Here is an 18,761-nt window from a genome sequence, read left to right as displayed (position 1 = left end):
GGGACCCGCCGGACCGAGATCGCACGCAGGGCCGCGCCGGAGCCGAGCGAGGGCTACGCGGTGGACTGTAGAGCTTGTCCCCTGGACGCGGAAGGGCGCTATCTTGGTTTGCTTTAAAATAAGGGCTTGAGGTTTCCCGAGCAGGTGCATTTGGTCGAATTCAACGGACTTTCACTCCCCTTCCCGCCCCAGCGCGGCGGCGCAGACCCAGCCTCCGTGCGCACCTGCTGCCCGGGAGGCGCTCCAGGCAGGCATCCCCAAAAGGAGACAGCCCCCAAGACTCCGGGCCCCGACAATGGTCAAACCCGCGCCCAGCAGCCTGGCAGGAAGACCGTGACCGTGGGGTGAGTTAAACAGAAGAAACAACCCCTCATTACGACTGGGAGCTGTTTCGTTAAAGGCCCCCTTCCTGCCCGCTGTTCACCAGCAGCCAAAGCAATAATAAACAATTACGTAACTGCCGTGTCCCAAGAGCAACCTCACTGTTTCGTTTATGAAAACCAGCTGGCAGTATATAACGTGGGAGTTATAGTGTGATCACTGGATTGCCCAAGTGGGAGATAACTTATTAAGACTATTTTAAAGAATCTTCTTAAGGGTCCTTGGACTTCCCTGGTGGCTCAGATGGTAAAGAATCTGCCTGCGGATACAGGAGACCCAGGTTCAATCCCTGGGTCAAGAAGATCCCCTGGAGCAGGGAATGCCAACCCACTCCAGTACTCTTGCCTGGGAAATCCCATGGACAGAGGAACCTCGAGGGCTACAGTCCATGGGGTCACAAAGGGTCGGATAGGGATGAGTGACTAACATACTTAAAGATCCTTAAAGGTCCCTTGAGTTCTTAAAGGTCCAAGTTAATCATCCTGAGTCCTTAAAGGTCCAACTCTTAGAAATGAGAAGTATGACAGTCTCAGGTTTACTGAGTACTGAAAAGTTATTTTCTTCGGAAGTGCTTACTGCTTTCTGTTCCCTAGTGTGCTTGTTTACGCCACAAAATACCCCTAACTTCCCCATCGTTGAAAACCTAGCCTATCCTATAGGAGTACAACTGATTTTCTCCTTTTCTCTTTAATAGAACTCCAGCTCTCTACCCAAGCAAGATGAAGATTCCATTTGTAGAACCTGTCATTTGCCTTAGTGTATTCGCTCTGACTCTGAACAGCCCACTGACGACACAATATGTGTACAGGAGGATATGGGAGGAAACGGGCAACTACAGCATTGCACTTGAGAGCAATACTTCTGAGTGTGCAAAGAACAAAAGCAGCCCGATTTTTGCATTCCAGGAGGTAAGACATGAAAATAGCCCTAAAGTGTATTATAAAAGAGGAATGTGCAGCGGGGTTTTAAAGGAAGGAGGATACTGCTCTCATCATACATCGATCTCTGAAGGGTCACCCTAAAACCCCAAAGTCCCAAAGCAAGAGCCTTTATTCAGTTCTCTTTTTGTTTGAAGCTCCCTGACACCTCTAATCTGCCTCTTCTCCTTAAAACCCCTTTCTTCTCCTGTGATTCTGGCTCTTCTCCTTTCTCTCAGAAGATTTCAGTGCAGTCTCCTCTCCTGTGTGGCTGCCTCTTTCCTCCTTCCCCACAGAAAGCCTGAAAATCAGGCAGGGCAGGCTGGAATGAGTGCTCGGTGGACACAGGTGGAGTGAAACATGGGTCTTACCTTTCCCTTGTCCCCTCCCCCCACCTCTTTCCACTGCCCACCTGACCCAGTTTTTGGTGACCCCAGAACGTAGCCCATCCCTGAAGACTGTGGGCCCCGGGCCAGTGTCTGTCATGGGGTATGGGTGGCATGTGCCATCCACCATTTGGTGTTATCAAATCAGCTTTGACCACCCCCTCCGCAAATGCTGAGGAGCATCTGTATGGGGATGTGGTGGGTCGAGAGCTCCCACTTGTGCTCTAAGGTCAATGAAAATGTCCCGCCAGATACCACAGAGCCTGTCCTTCTCCCCCACCACCCTCCACCCCCAGGAGGGACACCGCCAGTCTCCTGCTCTCTTAGGCAGTTCTTAACAGAGCCTGCCAATGTCCAAATGCAAAGGAGAGAGCAGCCAGATTGGGAAATTCCCTGCCCCACCCCGCCCCTAGCAACAATGCCTGAAAAACCACCACACTTAGGAGCTTTGAATTCTTCTGCTTGGGAAGAGAGGCAAAAGAGTGGCACTGCCTCCCCAGTCGAAAGAGGAAAAAACCATCAAGGGACTCTGGGTCACCTGCACCCTCAGAGAAAAAGAGATTATTTCCGAACAGCCATGTTGATATCAAATTTCTGGCCTAGAAGGAGGTCATAAAAACAGAAGGGCCAAGGGTCTCTCTTCTTGGTTTTGTCTCCCTTCAAGAATGTTTCTTTGGACTTCCCTGGTGGTCCAGTGGTTAAGATTCTGTGTGTTTCACTGTGGGGGCCACAGGTTCGATCCCTGGTCGGGGAAGTTCCACATGCCAAGGCCAACAAACAAACAAAAAAGAATGTTTCCTGTTACATGGGTGTCATTGCCAGGGAGTGAGAAGTTTCCAGAGTCTCATCAGTCTCTGCATTTGATTCTGTGTGTTCCTTCACCGGAGCCCTGGGAGCAGAGCGGGGGATGGAGGAGGAGAGGACTCAAGTGTCTGAAAAGTCTTCTGCCCTGGCCCTCCAGCTGAGGGGAGACAGGCCTCGGTCCAGCTGCCGCGGTGACCTCTGTGACTGTGTGGTCATGAGTACTGGCCCTCCTTGCCGCCTGGCCCAGCTGCTGAAAGCCCCTCACTGCCCAGAGCAGTGGTCTCATTTTGAAGATTTTTGCCAAACTTTTTCACTGACTGACTGTGGTTTCATTGAATTAATAGTCAGGAGAGCCCATTGCCCCGGTGTGGTTTCATTGAATTAATAGTCGGGAGAGCCCATTGCCCCGGATGCCTTGGTTCATAGTCAGTGCACTGGAGCTTTAGGTGCTTTTTCTCAAACTGGGGAACTGGATACCACCCCGCCCACAACTGGGACGGGGTGTGGCAACCTCCTCACCACCTGCACCTTAGGACCAAAGAGCACTTCCTTCTGGGCCCCTCCCTGGCCCTGTTCAGCTTTTCAGAGAATATTCTCCCCTCTTTAAATCCAAGAACACATGTTGCCCGTTTCCTGAGTGGCTGTCTCAGTGCCCAGCTCCCTAGGTGTGTTCTGGCCACATGCAAGTTGAGAGGTTTGTGGACTGTTCTTATCCCTAAAAATAAGAGACAAACCTCTAAACTTGGAGGGGACAATTTCAGGTTACCCAGCAGATCATGAAATTGTTCTCGCCCAAGAATTCGTGTATAAACCTTTTAATAACTAACAGAGTCCCTTGTTACCAGCAGATAAGGAGTATTTTCTACTCAACTGAAATTAATATATACATTTTAGCCTATGAAATTGTGACTTCCTTAAAACTGACAGTACCTTCCTTAGTTTCTCCTGTCTCAGTACATTGTTATTCTGTTCCATCTTGTATAGGAAATAGCTTTTTTTTCACTCTGATTTCCATCATCTACCCTTATATGACATATAATTATAATTCTCCAGAGTTTAAAGCATACAGACACACAAGGATTTCTTCTGTCTCAACATTTATGGTTGACAGATGCTTTGAGTTTGCTTTGTTAAAATCTGCATTTCAAAACATGGGTTGCAGATGAGAGCAGTCTGTGTAAAAGACTGGGTTGAAACGACAGTCGATAGAAAGGAGAGGAGACCAGGACATAGGAGGAGGCGTGGAAAAGGGAGGAGAACCCCAAATTGGAACATCTTGTTGAGGAGTTGATGAAAAGATAACTGTTTCACTTGTTTGTTTATTCAATAAATATTTACTTGATGGCTCCTATGTCTGTAGGAGGTACCAAGATGTGCTCAAGAAATTTATTCTAGTATAGACATAAAACAGGCAAGAGTGATTTAGCACTGACTGTACGAGGGCCCTGTGTGGAGCACCTTATATTTAATTTTAAGTCTCCTGGCAGCCTGCGAGATTGGGACTGTTGACATTCCCTCTCTCGTCAGATGAAGAAGCTCTGGAGTTAAGTAATTTGATCAGGTTCACACACAGCAAGTTACAGACTCCTGCTTTACTTGATGGTTCATTCATGTCATCCATCTGACTACTGAGTACCTGGAAGCACTGTTCTTGGAGCCGGTGATCCTGTGGTGAAAGAACAAGGTTCCACACCTGCCCTGGGAGCTTAGGTTGGAGTAGAGAGGTCATGCAATGCACACCCAGAGTAACATATCATGTCCTGTCAAGGGGTGGTGGGTCTCTAGGGAGAAAAACAGCAGAATGAGGGGCTGGAGCGTTGGGTGGGGGTCAGTGGGATTGCTTTAGTTGGAATGATGGTCAGGGAAGGTCTCTCTGAGGAGGTGGTTCTGAATTAAGGAAGTAAGCTGTGTGCAGATCGATCAAGCTGAGAGAACAGCAAGTAGCCTGGAGGTTTACAGAGTCTGTGCTGGGGGGCTGCCCCCCACCCCCCACCACCACCTGCAAGGAGTTTGCATTTACTCCAGTGGAAGGAAAGTCGTTGAGGGACTGTGACATGAGCCGACGTGCTCATGATGAGAGGAGTGACGTGAGCTGATGTGCGTCTACCTTCCTTGGTGCACTTTTTAGCGGTTATACCACACTTCTGGGAGTCCCTTTTGCCTACATAGTTGATCAATGTTAAGAAAAGTAGGAAAGAATGATTCAAATTGCCATAATTGACTTCCTGTTTGGAATTGTCAGTGGATTAACAGGACTGTCTTCTGTTCTTCTGTTTAATTAAAAAAATTTTTTTTTATTTTTTGTTTTTTACACTGTTGTATACTACAGCTCAAATCAGCCATAAAGATCACCCAAAACTGCTATGTACAGAACCGACTGGATGGAATCAAGGTTCCTCTGACTCCAGAGCTCAAGCTCTTAATCATTACACAGAAAGTACAGCTAGGGGATGATAACTGTTGTGTGAGAAGCTTTGGAAGGAGGAGTAATGACATGGGTTTGGGAATTTCAGGGAAATCCAAGCAGGACTGACTGTGGATGGTGCCTGGAACATAGACTGTACTGGGAGTGAGTGGGCATGATACAGAGGAGTGAGGCCAGGCCACATCTCGGGGACCCCAGGTACCAGGCCAAGGAGCGTGGACTTTTCTCAGGCAGGCTGGGGAGACACTGCAGCTTTGAGAGGTGAGAGACACACTGACAGCGTGCTCTGGGAGATGTGCCCAGCATCCGGGTCTGTGATCTGCAAGTGATCTGATAAGTGATAAGTTACATGTGAACTGAGTAAAGAGACCAGTGAGATGCCAGAGTAGTGGAGAGGAAAACCAATGGGAGTTGTTCACATGGCAACTATGGGACCATCAAGAAGATAAAGGCATGAGAAAGACTGGGGCGGGGAGGAGGGGAGGGCAGGATAGATTGTGCTGGTGGACATGGACGAAGGGAAAGGTTAGAAGCAAAGATGACTCGTTTTGGCAATACAGAATGGCTTGAATTGTATAAATATATAAAAATAAAAATAGGCTCACTATTTAAAAATTAATTCAGTATCTGTTTGTGGTTCGTCAGGGTTTTAGGGTGCCTTCTAAATATGACATGAATACATTTTTTTAAATGAGTTTGCATGTGTGCTAAAGCACTTCAGTTGTGTCCAATTCTTTGCAACCCCATGGACTGTAGCCCGCCAGGCTCCTCTGTCCATGGAATTCTCCACATAAGAATACTGGAGTGGGTTGCCATGCCCTCCTCCAGGGGATCTTCCTGGCCCTGGGACTGAACCTGTTTCTGATCTTGCCCTGCCAATGAGACATATGGCAAGTGGGTTCTTTACCACTGGTGCCATGTGGAAAGCCTTTAAACTGAGTTTAGTCATCACCATTATAAAAATGGCACCCAGCCTTAATATAAAGCTTGGGAAATACAGAGAAGAGGCAAGAAGACAATGCTTTTAAATCACCCCAAGTTCTTTACATTAAATAACTAGTGCAATGATGGTCGTGTCCGCCAATCTGTGTGCTCATAATTGTGTCAGCCTCAGGAAAGCGGAGTTCATCTCACTCCTTAGTTCATGGCACACTACCGTCTTTTGTCAATACAGAACTCTTCTTTGGGTTGTATCTTAATTTTTAGTAAATAAAGGAATACTTGTGGAGACACATGTAAAAAGGACAACTGAGCTCTGCCTAAATAAAAGTCTGTCAAATATGACACTTACATGTGATATTCATTCCCTTAGCGTAGACAGAAAGATGTATCATGGGAAAAGGTATCCTTTTTCCTTTAGAACGCAATCTCTTAGGGCGAACTGTCCACAGAAGAAAGTGAAAGAAAATGAAATTTGCTCAGTCGTGTCTGACTCTTTGAGACCCCAGTCCGTGGAATTCTTCGGATCTTCCCAACCCAGGGATTGAACCCAGGCCTCCCATACTGCAGGTGGATTTTTTTACCGGCTGAGCCACAAGGGAAGCCCAAGAATACTGGAATGGGTAGCCTATCCCTTCTGCAGGGGATATTCCCAAGCCAGGAATTGAACCGGGGCCTCCTGCATTGCAGGCAGATTCTTTACCAGATGAGCTATCAGGGAAGTCCACAGAAGAAAGAGAAGTCATTACATGGCCAGTCCTGAGGCCTTGAGCTCTGTGAATCCTTGATGTGAGTCAGACATACACTAATACACACATTTTATTTTTATGGGTCAATGTCTCCACTGTGGAGCTTGAACATTATGACTGAGCATTGATGATTATATCAGCTCTTGATCTTTGCATTGTAAACTGGATAAAGATTCAAGTTGAGAGCTTCCCTCATGGTCCAGTGGCTGAGACTTCTTGCCCAATGCTGGGGGACCTGCAACTAAGAGTTCAAGTGGTACAACAAAGATCAAAGATTCAGCTTGCCACAACTAAGACCCAGGGCAACCAAACAAATAAATATTTTTAAAAAACAAAAAACTCATGCACTATAAATTCCCCATCCCTGACTTACCAGCTCTTGCTTGATTTGTCAAAAGTCTATACCAAAATATTTCCAGGCACATTGTAAAAACCTCTGTAAACACTTTGTCTTCTTTTTCTTTGCAGGAAGTCCAGAAAAAGGTGTCTCTTTTTAACCTGGAGATGGACATAAGTGGGTTAATTCCTGGTCTCGTGTCTACGTTCGTGTTTCTGTCGCACAGTGACCATGGAGGAAGGAAGTTCCCTCTGATTTTGTCTTCTGTCGGCGCTCTTGCCAACAGCGCTTGGCTCTGTCTGCTCTCCTATTTTGCCCTTCCAATCCACCTTCTGATTGCATCCACCTTCATTGGTGCACTTTTTGGCAATTACACCACATTTCTGGGAGCTTCTTTTGCCTACATAGTTGATCAATGTAAAGAAAAGAAACAAAGAACGATTCGAATTGCCATAATTGACTTCCTGTTTGGAGTTGTTAGTGGATTAACAGGATTGTCTTCTGGCTATTTTATTAGAGGGTTAGGTTTTGTGTGGTCCTTTTTAATTGTTACCGTGGCTCTTTTTGTGAACTTGATTTATATTTTACTTTTTCTTGAGGATTCGATGAAAGAGTCTTCATCTCAGAATATTTCTGTATCGTGGACCGAAACCTTTAAAAACCTGTTTCACCGAACGTACATGCTTTTTAAAAATGCTTCTGGTGAGCAACGGTCTTTGTGCTGTTTGTTGCTTTTCACGATGATCACTTACTTTTTCGTGACCATTGGTGTTTCCCCCATTTTTGTCCTTTATGAACTGGATTCGCCACTCTGCTGGGATGAAGTTTTAATAGGTTACGGATCAGCTTTGGGTAGTGTCACTTTTTTCAGCAGTTTCCTAGGAATATGGCTTTTTTCTTACTGTATGGAAGATATTCACATGGCCTTCATAGGAACTTTTACCACCATGGTGGGCATGGTTATGACTGCTTTTGCCAGAACAACATTGATGATGTTTTTAGGTAAGTTACGAGTTACAAGTGTATCCTAGAATTTCGTATTTGATGTTTATATAAAATGAATGCAGTCTGATGGTTGAGAAACTTTAATACAAAATTCTCTATTTAATGTATTCTAGTTTAATTAAAGGTAATTTGTTAAAAGCAAATTTGCCAGAGGCTGAAAAACAACTGACTTAAAATTTTTTTAATAACCACAATTTTCTAAATTTGCATATTTGCCCAAAAATTGTCTTGAGGAAACTTCTTCTTGTGAATCAGTTCTTCAATATAACATTCACCAACTTAAAATATTTCTTAAAGCACTACTAAGAAGGTGACTTTAAATTAAAAAAATATAAGACTATTATGTAAAGGATGCTCAAAAGATTTATAAGAAAAATGTTTATTGAATATATTCAAGCCTATGACCATACCACCCTGAACATGTCCGATCTTGTCTGGATGTATTCAAAAAGGCTTTGCAAATTGAAATTTCAGCAAATTGGTCATTTCATGAATTGACTTTTGATGAATCACATTCTGGCAAGCTGGACTGTTTCCTTAACTACCTGCACCCCATCAGTGGTTTTTGTAAGGCTTGAGTGAAAATACTGCACTTGTAAAGGTTAAAGGATCTGTAAAGTAAGACCTCAGGAGAGGTCCATTTAGTCTTTTTCTACAAAGGCAGTATTAACCTCTTGCTACCCTGCAGGAAGGCAGTATTTCCAAGCAGAATTGGGCTTAATTGCCATCTGCAGAGCCAGGTGATCTTAGGCTAGTTACTAAACTGCTCTGAGCCCTTATTTTTTAATCTCTAAAATGGGCATCGTGGTGCTTGATTCAGAGGATTGTCACCAATATTAGAAGAGATAACTATAAATCACTTAGCACAATGCCAAGAGTTCAGAAAAGGACAGGTCCCTCTCCCCGTCTCCCTTGGAATTGCCAAGGCCAAAGTCAGTTAATATATGTGAGAACTTTACAGTGATCTGCAAATGTAATAAAACTGTTTTATCTTATAATGAAAAGTGCTACTGACTCTTAAGGGTCAGAATTTAAGAACAGAGGCAATTTGCATTCCTGAAATTTTTCAGCCACAAAGATGAACAACCAAGAAGATAAGGAATCAGTTTGCCAATGAGCAGATCAATAAAAGAATTCTAGCACCAAAGATGCCGAGTCTGAAAGAGCAAAACCAGAAAACAAACGAAAAACTTATTACCAAACAAAAAGCTTATTGTGAATCTGTGATACAAATACATACATATACCCACTCTTTTTTAGATTGTTTTCCCATAGAGGCCATTACAGTGTTGAGTGGAGTTCCCTGTGCTCTACAGCAGGTCCTTATTAGTTATCTATTTTATATCTAGTAGTGTGTATGTGTCAGTCCCAATCTCCCAGTTCCTCCTTCTTCTCTCCCCTTACCCCCAGGAACCCTAAGTTTGTTTTCTACATCTGCAGAAAGTAAACTCATCTTAAACTGACCTGACCATTGTCTATCTTCCTTTATTAAGCAGAATTCTTCCATTAATTAATTCAGTCATTAGAAGCAATGAAGCAGGATGCTTAGAGAAAATGAACTATTTAGAGGGAAACTGTTTCAGGCTTAAAACTGACCCTGAGTTTTCCGATCGACCCAGTTAATTGTTATCTCTTCCTCTCACAGTCAGGCTGCCGTTTCTCTTCACTGTCATGCCGCTCTCTGTTCTACGGTCCATGATATCAAAAGTGGTTCATTCTACTGACCAAGGTGAGTCTACTTTGCTCAAGAAACAGAATGACTCTATAATCTGTACCACCTCATAGATGTGTACAATCGGTGTTTGTTTCTTCAGAATATTCTCAGCCCTTTTCCTGCACAGAACTCCTTTTGAATCAAGCAGTAAGGTCTGTGTTAGGAAGAGCTGATATTCAGGCAAGGGAGCCCCTGCCCAGGGCCTGGTGCTGCAGAGGGCTTGCTCTGGACATGCCCCGCCCCACTGCAGAAGATTGCATAATTCAATACATTTAAAAATATATTTCTGGATTCTTTTCCACGCATAAGATGTAGCTGTATATTCACACAGATGTTTGTTGATTGTGTGATGCAGAGTAATTGGAAAATCACTTAGGAATATAAAAACTACAGTATGTAAAAACCTAGCTGCTCCCTTGAATTATGTAATGGTTTCTTAGATACAACACCAAAAGCACAACAACAACAAAACAGATAAATTAGACTTTTTCCAAATTAAAAATTTTTATACTTCAAAGGACACCATCAGGAAAGTGAAAAGAATATGTAACTTTGTTCTGTATTTTCTAAGTCTCCTGTAAATGTTTTACCATACTTCCATACTTTAAAAAATAAAAAAGAAAGAGAGAGAGAAAAAAAAAAAAAAAGGGAAGTGAAAGGACAGCCCACTGAATGGGAAAATATATTGATACTTGCAAATCATATGTCTGATAAGGAACTTGTGTCCAAAATATACTAAGTGAAGTGAAGTGAAGTCGCTCAGTCACGTCTGACTCTTTGCGACCCCATGGACTGTAGCCTACCAGGCTCCTCCCTCCATGGGATTCTCCAGGCAAGAGTACTGGAATGGGTTGCCATTTCCTTCTCCAGGGGATCTTCCCCACCCAGGGATCAAACCTGGGTCTCCCGCATTCCAGGCATTTAACCTCTGAGCCACCAAATATATACTAAAACTCAGCAATAAAAAGATGATCCAATTAAGAAACGGGCAAAGGATTTGAACGGACATCTACAGAGAAGATGTACAAATGGCAAACAAACACATGAAAAATTATCAACACCATTAGCCATCCGGGAAATGCAAATCGGAACCACACTGAGACCCACTGGGATGGGTGAAATGAAAAAGACAGACCGTAAGAAGTGTTGATGAGGATGTGGAGAAGCTGGAACCCTCATGCTCTGCTGGTGAGAAAATCATCTAAAATGATGCGGCCATTTAACAAAACAGTTTGATAGCTCCTGATAAAGTTAAATAGAGTTACTGTATGACTCAGCAATTCCATTCCCAGGTATACCCTGAAGAGAAATGAAAACATATGTTCACACAAAATCTTGCACACAAATGTTCATGGCAGCATTATTTATAATAGCCAAGAAGCACAAACAATGCAAATGTCCACGAATTGGTGAATACGTAAGCAGAATGAGGTGTATCTGGCTCACGGAATATGACTTCACAATAAAAAGAAATGAAGTCATGATACACATTACAACAGGAATGAACCTTGAAATCATTATGCTAAATGAAAGAAGCTGGTCACAAAAGGCCACACATTATTATATAAATATGATTCCATTTTACACAAAATTTCCAGAATAGGCAAATTCATGGAGACAGAAATTCCACCAGTGCTTCCCTACGAACTAGAGAAAAGGGAGTGACCGATAATGGGCACAAAGAGTCTTTCGGGGAGATGAAAATGTCCTAAAATTAGATGGTGGTGATGGTTGCCCAGTTTCTGTGAACATAGAAGAACCATTGAACTGTACAATTTAAAAGGGTGAGTTTTATATTATGTGAATTATATCTCAATAAAGCTGTTCAGGAAACAAAAGAAATATCAACCTTCTTTGACTTAGAACTACAATAGACTTGTCAGAATGTATTATTTACTTTGGTTTAGTTTAGCTTGGTTTATGTATCAACTCTTTTAAGACGTGGTTTCATATTATTAAATACAGTGACATTTCAAAAGGTGTAGTTTGCATTTTGGCATGTCTTATTATGAGTTAAAATAATTTTATCAATTCCATTGTGATTCCATTGCTCCAGGATAGTAGAGTCATTTTGTTCTTAGCTGCAAATGAAGAAATCCTTCTGGTGGTATTGAAATGTATGAAAGCGAATGTACTTCCATCCTTCATTACTTCTAAAAATGGATATTTTTGTTAAAACATTAGGCACCTTAAAATAATCTGAGAAGGGAAGTGCTACAGAGGTTTTCAGGTGCTTCACCCTATCTCTATCATAATATCTTATGTAAAAAAGAGGAGGAAACTGACTTTTGCTAATTATTTTGAAATCTCTGTGCTCCATACAGCTATGAAGTTCATTGCTAGAGCACCCTGGACTCCCTCTTTGTCATCTGGGTACTCCTTGAAATTCTATTAATACATGAATGTGAAAGTGAAAGTTGCTCAGTCATGTCCAACTTTTTGTGACCCCATGGACTATACAGTCCACGGAACTCTCCAGGCCAGAATACTGGACTGGGTGGCCTTACCCTTCTTCAGGGGATCTTCCCAACCCAGGGATCGAATGCAGGTCTCCCACGTTGCAGGCAGATTCTCTACCAGCTGAGCTACTTTAATATATGGGACCCAGTAAAAACAAACAGACTTGACTTTTCACATCTATTGGATTTTTTTTAAGTTTAGAAAATAAACTCCATTGCGCTTTTATTTAATCAATTTATCTTTGGTAACTATTAAACAAGTTGCACTACTCAGGGAGTTGCAGCAAGAAGCTAGAGCTATTTCTTGAGAGGGTAGCTGTTTGTTTGCACAGCCTGACCGAGTTTCCAACAAGAAAAGACTCAAGCCACTGTGTAATAGGATTAGCACCGTGGCACCATCCCTGGCTTTAGCAAGGAATCAGAAATAAAATAAAACAATGCCATAGTTAGATAACTAGGAGACTTCCTGTATTATCATAAATATCATAATATTCTGTATAATCCTGTATTATCATGGAGGCACCAAGTCCATATGCTACATGATGATGGATAACTGTGCCCTTGAATGGAGCTTTTATCAAATCACTTGACAAGTACGTATTAGATGTCTACCATGTGCCAGCACGGCTGGACCCTGGGGACACAGCACTAAGCAAAGCAAATTGCACTTGACATGGGCAGAACTTTCACTGGGGTCAAAAGAAGACACATCTCTGATAACTTGGCCTTCTGCAGAGAGAGTTTTGTTTTATGAACATATGTCCTGTTGTTCAATGAAGACTCTGAAGCGATATATGAGAATATGTTGGAGAAGGAAAGAAATGGCAACCCACTCTAGTACTCTTGCCTGGAAAATCCCATGGAGAGGGGCCCGACGGGCTACAGTCCACAGGGCTGCAAAGAGTGGGACATTACTGAAGCAACTTCACACACACACACCAGAATGTGTATAAAATAGAGTGAAGATATAAATAGACAAAAATCAATACACAGTTTAAAAAAGCAAGACCATGGGGAAAAGAAGAGGCTAGACACATAAACTATAATCCAGCTGTGAAAGGTGGTCCTCAAGCTTGTTTTTTCCTTCCTTATCAGTCCAATTAAGCACAATCATTTACATAAATAGCACTGTCTATAAGGAAAATGCATTACAGCTTATCATGGAAAAGGAAACTCGGCAAAGTAGGGAACAAATACAGCAGCTTAAAAAAGAAAGAAGAATCTGCAGAAACTGTAGGAATTTATACCACTGAAGCTGAGGGCTGAGAACAGTGATGTGAACTTTGACCAAGAGGAAGAAAAGTGCGTCAAGTTGCTCAACTGTCTTTTGGAGGTTTGCCTCTTCAGTTTAACTCTTCAGTCAACATGGTCTTGGATTCCAGACAGGACTCAAAACTTGTGGAATAAGGACCATTTCTCTGACTGTGAGCTTGAGCTGACCCCGAAGCCATTTTCAGTCTTCTTGAGCATGCTCCGAGACCTGCCCTTTCCCATGCCTGGGGTGTAGCAAGCAGGAAGGACAGCAGAGTCCCCTCCGAGGGGAGACAGTTGTAAGCAGGTTAAGACAGAAAAGTATGTTTTAGAGAATCACTTAATAACAGCCTATGGCATAACCTTCACTAGAGCACAGGGCAGTGATGTAATTACTGGAAGAGTCAAACAGGAAACTGATGTAACTGATATTCTTGTTACTCTAGAGGAAGGGATCAAATTCAAATTGCAGAACATGTGATAAGATTCCCAAGGGCTTCCCAAGGGCTTCCCTGGTGGCGCTAGTGGTAAAGAACCAGGTTGCCAATGCAGGAGACGTAAGATCCCTGGGTTGGGAAGATCCCCTGGAGGAGGGCATGGCAACCCACTCCAGTATTCTTGTGTGAAGAATCCCATGGACAGAGGAGGCTGGAGGGCTACGGTCCATGGGGTCACAAAGAGTCAGACACGACTGAAGCGACTTAGCACGCAGGCACATATGATAAGATTATATCTCTCTGCCTTGCTTGTCACTCTTGCCAGATCTGACCTGACCTGGGAGGTTGCCCACAGGGAGCCATCCTGCCCCGCAACTGTGTCACAGATTAGCCCAGGGACCAAGACTGGCAGGGGGGGAGATTGGAACCTCAGGGGCAGGTGGTTCTGTGTCTGAGGCTGTGGTCGGGGCAGACACACAGCTGATTGCACACGCCTAAGCGGCCGGTGCTTCGTAGCTTTGCCCCGTGGATCTTGAAGTACTGATTCCAGCTCCTCTCTCGTCAGGTCCAAGGAGAACTCTTGACCTCAGTTTCTTCACCCACAAAATGGGTGACTGCCTCCGTCACCAGGCAGTGCCCCTGTGTTTGCGGTTTTCTGTGTTAGTTTTGCTTGTTGTTTTGTAACAGCCTTTTCTCTTTCCCTCCACACCCCAACCCCAAACAGGGACCATGTTTGCTTGTCTTGCCTTCTTAGAAACACTTGGCGGGATCACTGCGGTTTCTACTTTCAATGGAATTTATTCAGCCACCGTTGCTTGGTGCAAAGGCTTTGTCTTTCTGCTCTCCGCTGTTTTATTACTAATTCCAGCCATCAGTCTCTGGTAGGTCATTACTTTTTTTTATCCTTTTATCAAAGCCTAGATGGATTGAACGAATTCCCTGACTCCACCGATACAATAACACAGATCTGTTGAAGTTTTGCCTCAGAATGTATTTTTCTCAAGAACTTTTAGACATTATGACATCTGTCAATAATGTTGGAAACTTAGGAAGAAAGAGATAGTGGCATGGCCTTCCAGGACTAGGAGGAAGAAAGACTGGATTAGACGGAGACTCTGAGAAGCTACCCCTTATCTTTAAATGAACAACTGAGGAATTTAGTGTTTAAGAATATATATCAATATGTATATTCAATACATATATTCATATATATATTCTAAGAATATATATATTCACATATACATATATGTATTCAAACTATGATTTCCTATAGTATATTATCCCCTGAAGGTCAAAGATTGCTCTGAGAAAATATACTTTAATACAGATTCTTGGGTAAATGATAAGAGCAGATAGAATGCATTGGATATTAAGAATTCTCTTTCCTTCCCTGAGAGTTGGCTTATTAAATGATTTCCTTTTTAAGTGTAAATATCCAAATAAATGCCAAATACAGAATTCTATTTATGAACAGTACATAGAATAAAACGACCAGAGGCACAGACTCGTGAGAAATAATGTTTCCTCCTCTGCCTTTCAATGAACAAAAAGTGTAAGCCATCTAGGCAAGTGGTTGTGAAAACGCACCAACAAGTATACTTGACACGTTCTGTGGGGCCCAAGACTTGAGCCAAGAGCCCTTCAACCAGCCTCTGCTGGGCCTGCCCGTCTCATGCAGCTGAGAACAGGAAAGGGGGGTGTAAGCTGGGGCACAGGGCCTGGGATCTCCGCCCCCCGCCCCCGAGAGCGTGGGCTGTGGCCGTGAGGGAGGGAGAGCAGAGCCTGTCCGCACAGGCTCTTAACTCCTTCAAGGGCAGGCAGGCGCCTTGTCCGAGTAGGACCTCAGCACGTCTCTCTCAGTGGAACGCTGATACTTAGACCTGTAGAGGCTGGACAACAGTAGAATTTACCAGTCCTCTGTAACTGTGATGAAAAGCTATTCTTACCAGATACCTTTTTAGAAGGAGGCTATTCACCTGTTGAATTGGCAATACTAAAACTCCATGCTGAGCCAGTGAGCACTTGATGAGACCAGCAACCTTGTTCTTTGCTGGAAGTAGTGTTATCCCGCATTATCATTTTGGAAAGCAATTCATGAACACGTATCAAAAGTTTCCCCCCAAAAGTTCATGGCATTTGAACCAGTGATTCCACTTAGAATCTTACCCTAAGGAAATGATCAGCAATGTCAAAAATTTATATATAAAAAGTTCATTATGGCAAAATATTTTAATGACCAAAATGGCTGGTGATAGGAATTGGTTAAATAAATGACGATGCATCCATATGGTTAAAATGACTTTTATGAGAACTGTATTACATAGGAAGCAGAATAATGGCTCATTTAAATTTTATTCTTCATTATATTTAGAAATATTCTGTGGTGGACACATATTACTTTTATAACTGGAAAAATTAGTGCAGAGAGATAACAGGTTGTTATCCTTTTAATAATGCCTCTAATGTAAATGCAGATGGTCTTCTGAGTTTTACTTTTTAAATCTGTTCAATATTTTTAAAATTAAAATTACCTGCTATTTTAATTATGTCTAGATGCCTTCTGTCCAAGTTTCAGTTATAGGCATGAAACATGAACTTCACTAATAGCTTATAATATTTTGTGAGCACTACGCAGAGTAGACAGTGGGAGATGGACATCTTAGGAATCTGGAAGAGGTAGAACTCATGTAGTTTTTTTAATTAATATTTTCAGAAATCTATGCATAAAAGTCTGCTAGATTCAAAATAACCAGTACCCTCCTTCTTTGCATAATTTGTTAAAAAATCATGTAACAAGAGAAAAGATAGAACACAGGTTATTTATGTAGTGCCTTCATCACAGGTTTTTAAATGTCTCATTTGCTTTGGCAGTGTTATCAAGTACGTCAGCAGGAATGCGGGAAGCTATGTCCTTCTTATACAAGAAGAATCCAGCGAAGACACTTCAGACAGATGATTAATTGTGATTAAAAAAAAAATCCAAATACACATATCATACACTCTGACTTCTGAAGGATCTAAATTAGCTCCGTGATCAGGACTTCATGAATAATCAATGCTGCCGGTCCTTTCTTCTAAACTCTCAGAGAAAGAGTCCCTCCTCTAGCTTCTTACAGTACCAAGCACTCTGAGCACTTTATGAAGATCAAGTGACATATTTCCAGTAGACAGAAGAAGAAATCTCAAAACACCTTCCACTTTGGGATTTACAAAACAAACTGAAACTTACCGGTCTGAGAAACTTGATACGATCAAAAGCAATAATCTCCCTGATGTACTCTGGTCTCTCACATTGACACCAAGAAGAATCCTGTTTGCTTCAGTTTCTTCATCTGCACAATGGATTTCTGATCTCCTTCAAAGATTTTGAAGGCATAACTGTTGAAAATTATGATGAGTCAGTCACTGATCGGAAAACTATAGACGTTTCAAGCCTTTATAATTCTCCTCTACTCGATAATGCTTTGTTTCATCTAGGTGTTAGTGGTGTTAGTGGTAGTCAAACCTTTCAGTAGCTGCAAAATCCTTAAGAGAGAAGCACTTTAGTGAATATGTTTACATTTTTCCTAATATGTTTCATCAATTATAATATTTCCATAACACTGGGAAAAAAAAAGAATACAAATAGTTCCTAAAGAAATGTAAACACCAAGTAGACAGCCAATCATGATGTAAATTAATTAGTGCTTATAGAGCCAATATTCATTCCTTATTTCTGTGAAAAGTAATCCATTTCCTACTGCCTTACACTCCTATCCTGGGACCTCCGTGGTCCCTGAAAACACCACATCCTTTCCTGCCTCCTGTCTGCACGCAATGTTCCACTGGGCCTTCCTCCCTCCCTCCCTGCATTGAAACTTTCAAGTCTCAGCCAAGGCAAAGCTTCTGCTTTCTCCATGTGGCTTCCAAACATTTCTACTCCCCCAACCACCACCATCCCCCTAGTCCCTTCAGGGCTCCCCAAGCTCTCTGTGGGCACTGCCCTCCCAGCGTCTTCCCTTGTCTTGTAAAATTTGTTCCCCTACTTGCAAATGAGCCCCTTGAGGACAGGGACAGTTTGATTCCTCATTATATCCTCAATAAAAGTTGAATTCAGTGACCACAGAATTTTGTTTTCACTTGTAAAAAATCATTTTAAGCTATATATTTAATGCAGTATGAGATTAACCAATGATATGCCATAGTCATGAAGCCAGCCTTGCAAAGAAATTGAAAAATGCGCTAACCCATATGCATTTTAAATTGGTTTATGGTACTTTTATGGGTCCTTCAATATCTCCCATTTTCTAAGTTTCCGTTTGTAATAACACAAATGTCCTGAAGTACACCTAGATGATTAACTCCTTTGTAAGCTCTTCAAAGCAGATAGAGTCTTGTTTATAGCACTGCTTACAATTTTTCCCTGTAGGATAATCAATGATTGCTTGACCAGCGATAACACTCATATTTTAAAATACTAGAAATTCTTATTTCCAAGACTATTCCTTTTAGGTTTAGCTAAGGTCTTCTGGGCTATTCTCAGATTGATTGATTGATTTTTGTTTTACTTCCTGTTCAGTGCTCTTCCCAAACCAAAAAAACAAAGAAACAGTACTTTACAGTTTACAAAGTGCTTTCTATATCAACTTATTTTACCCTCTTAATAACCCTGCAAAGTAAATTATACCTCAGTAATGTTCAATAATGTTCATGGTGGCTCAGACAGTAAAGAATCAGCCTGCAATGCAGGAGACCCGGGTTCAATCCCTGCGTTGGGAAGATCCCCTAGAAAAGGAAATGGCAACCCACTCCAGCATTCTTGCCTGGAGAATCCCATGGACAGAGGAGCCTGGTGGGCTACAGTCCACGGCCGGGGGGGTCACAAAGAGTTGGATGAGTCAGACATGACTGAGTGCACGAGCACGCGTGTACACACACACACACACATGCACACTACCTATAAGAAATGATGTTCTTT

General features: G+C 42.4%; 1 protein-coding gene across 1 annotated transcript; it reads left to right on the top strand.

Annotated features, from left to right (window-relative positions):
• Nucleotides 1–17,908, top strand: SLC46A3 (solute carrier family 46, member 3). Its single transcript, XM_010851236.1, has 6 exons — nucleotides 1–344; nucleotides 1,076–1,289; nucleotides 7,070–7,940; nucleotides 9,589–9,672; nucleotides 14,529–14,685; nucleotides 16,676–17,908. The coding sequence occupies exons 2-6, from the start codon at nucleotides 1,101–1,103 to the stop codon at nucleotides 16,758–16,760; spliced, it is 1,386 nt and encodes a 461-aa protein (XP_010849538.1). The 5' UTR covers nucleotides 1–344; nucleotides 1,076–1,100; the 3' UTR covers nucleotides 16,761–17,908.
• The last annotated feature ends 853 nt before the right edge of the window (nucleotides 17,909–18,761 follow it).

Source organism: Bison bison, unplaced genomic scaffold, assembly GCF_000754665.1.
Source record: "Bison bison bison isolate TAMUID 2011002044 unplaced genomic scaffold, Bison_UMD1.0 scf7180017864299, whole genome shotgun sequence".
Lineage (NCBI taxonomy): Eukaryota > Metazoa > Chordata > Mammalia > Artiodactyla > Bovidae > Bison > Bison bison.
Note: the sequence above shows the minus strand (reverse complement) of the source record. Positions and strands in the feature narration are given on the sequence as shown.

Excerpts from the sequence above, each read along its gene's own strand:
- SLC46A3 (XM_010851236.1), top strand. The coding sequence starts at position 1,101 with ATGAAGATTCCATTTGTAGAACCTGTCATTTGCCTTAGTGTATTCGCT. Across the intron at positions 1,290-7,069 it reads CGATTTTTGCATTCCAGGAG|GAAGTCCAGAAAAAGGTGTC; the intron begins GTAAGACATGAA and ends TTTTCTTTGCAG. Across the intron at positions 9,673-14,528 it reads GGTTCATTCTACTGACCAAG|GGACCATGTTTGCTTGTCTT; the intron begins GTGAGTCTACTT and ends AACCCCAAACAG.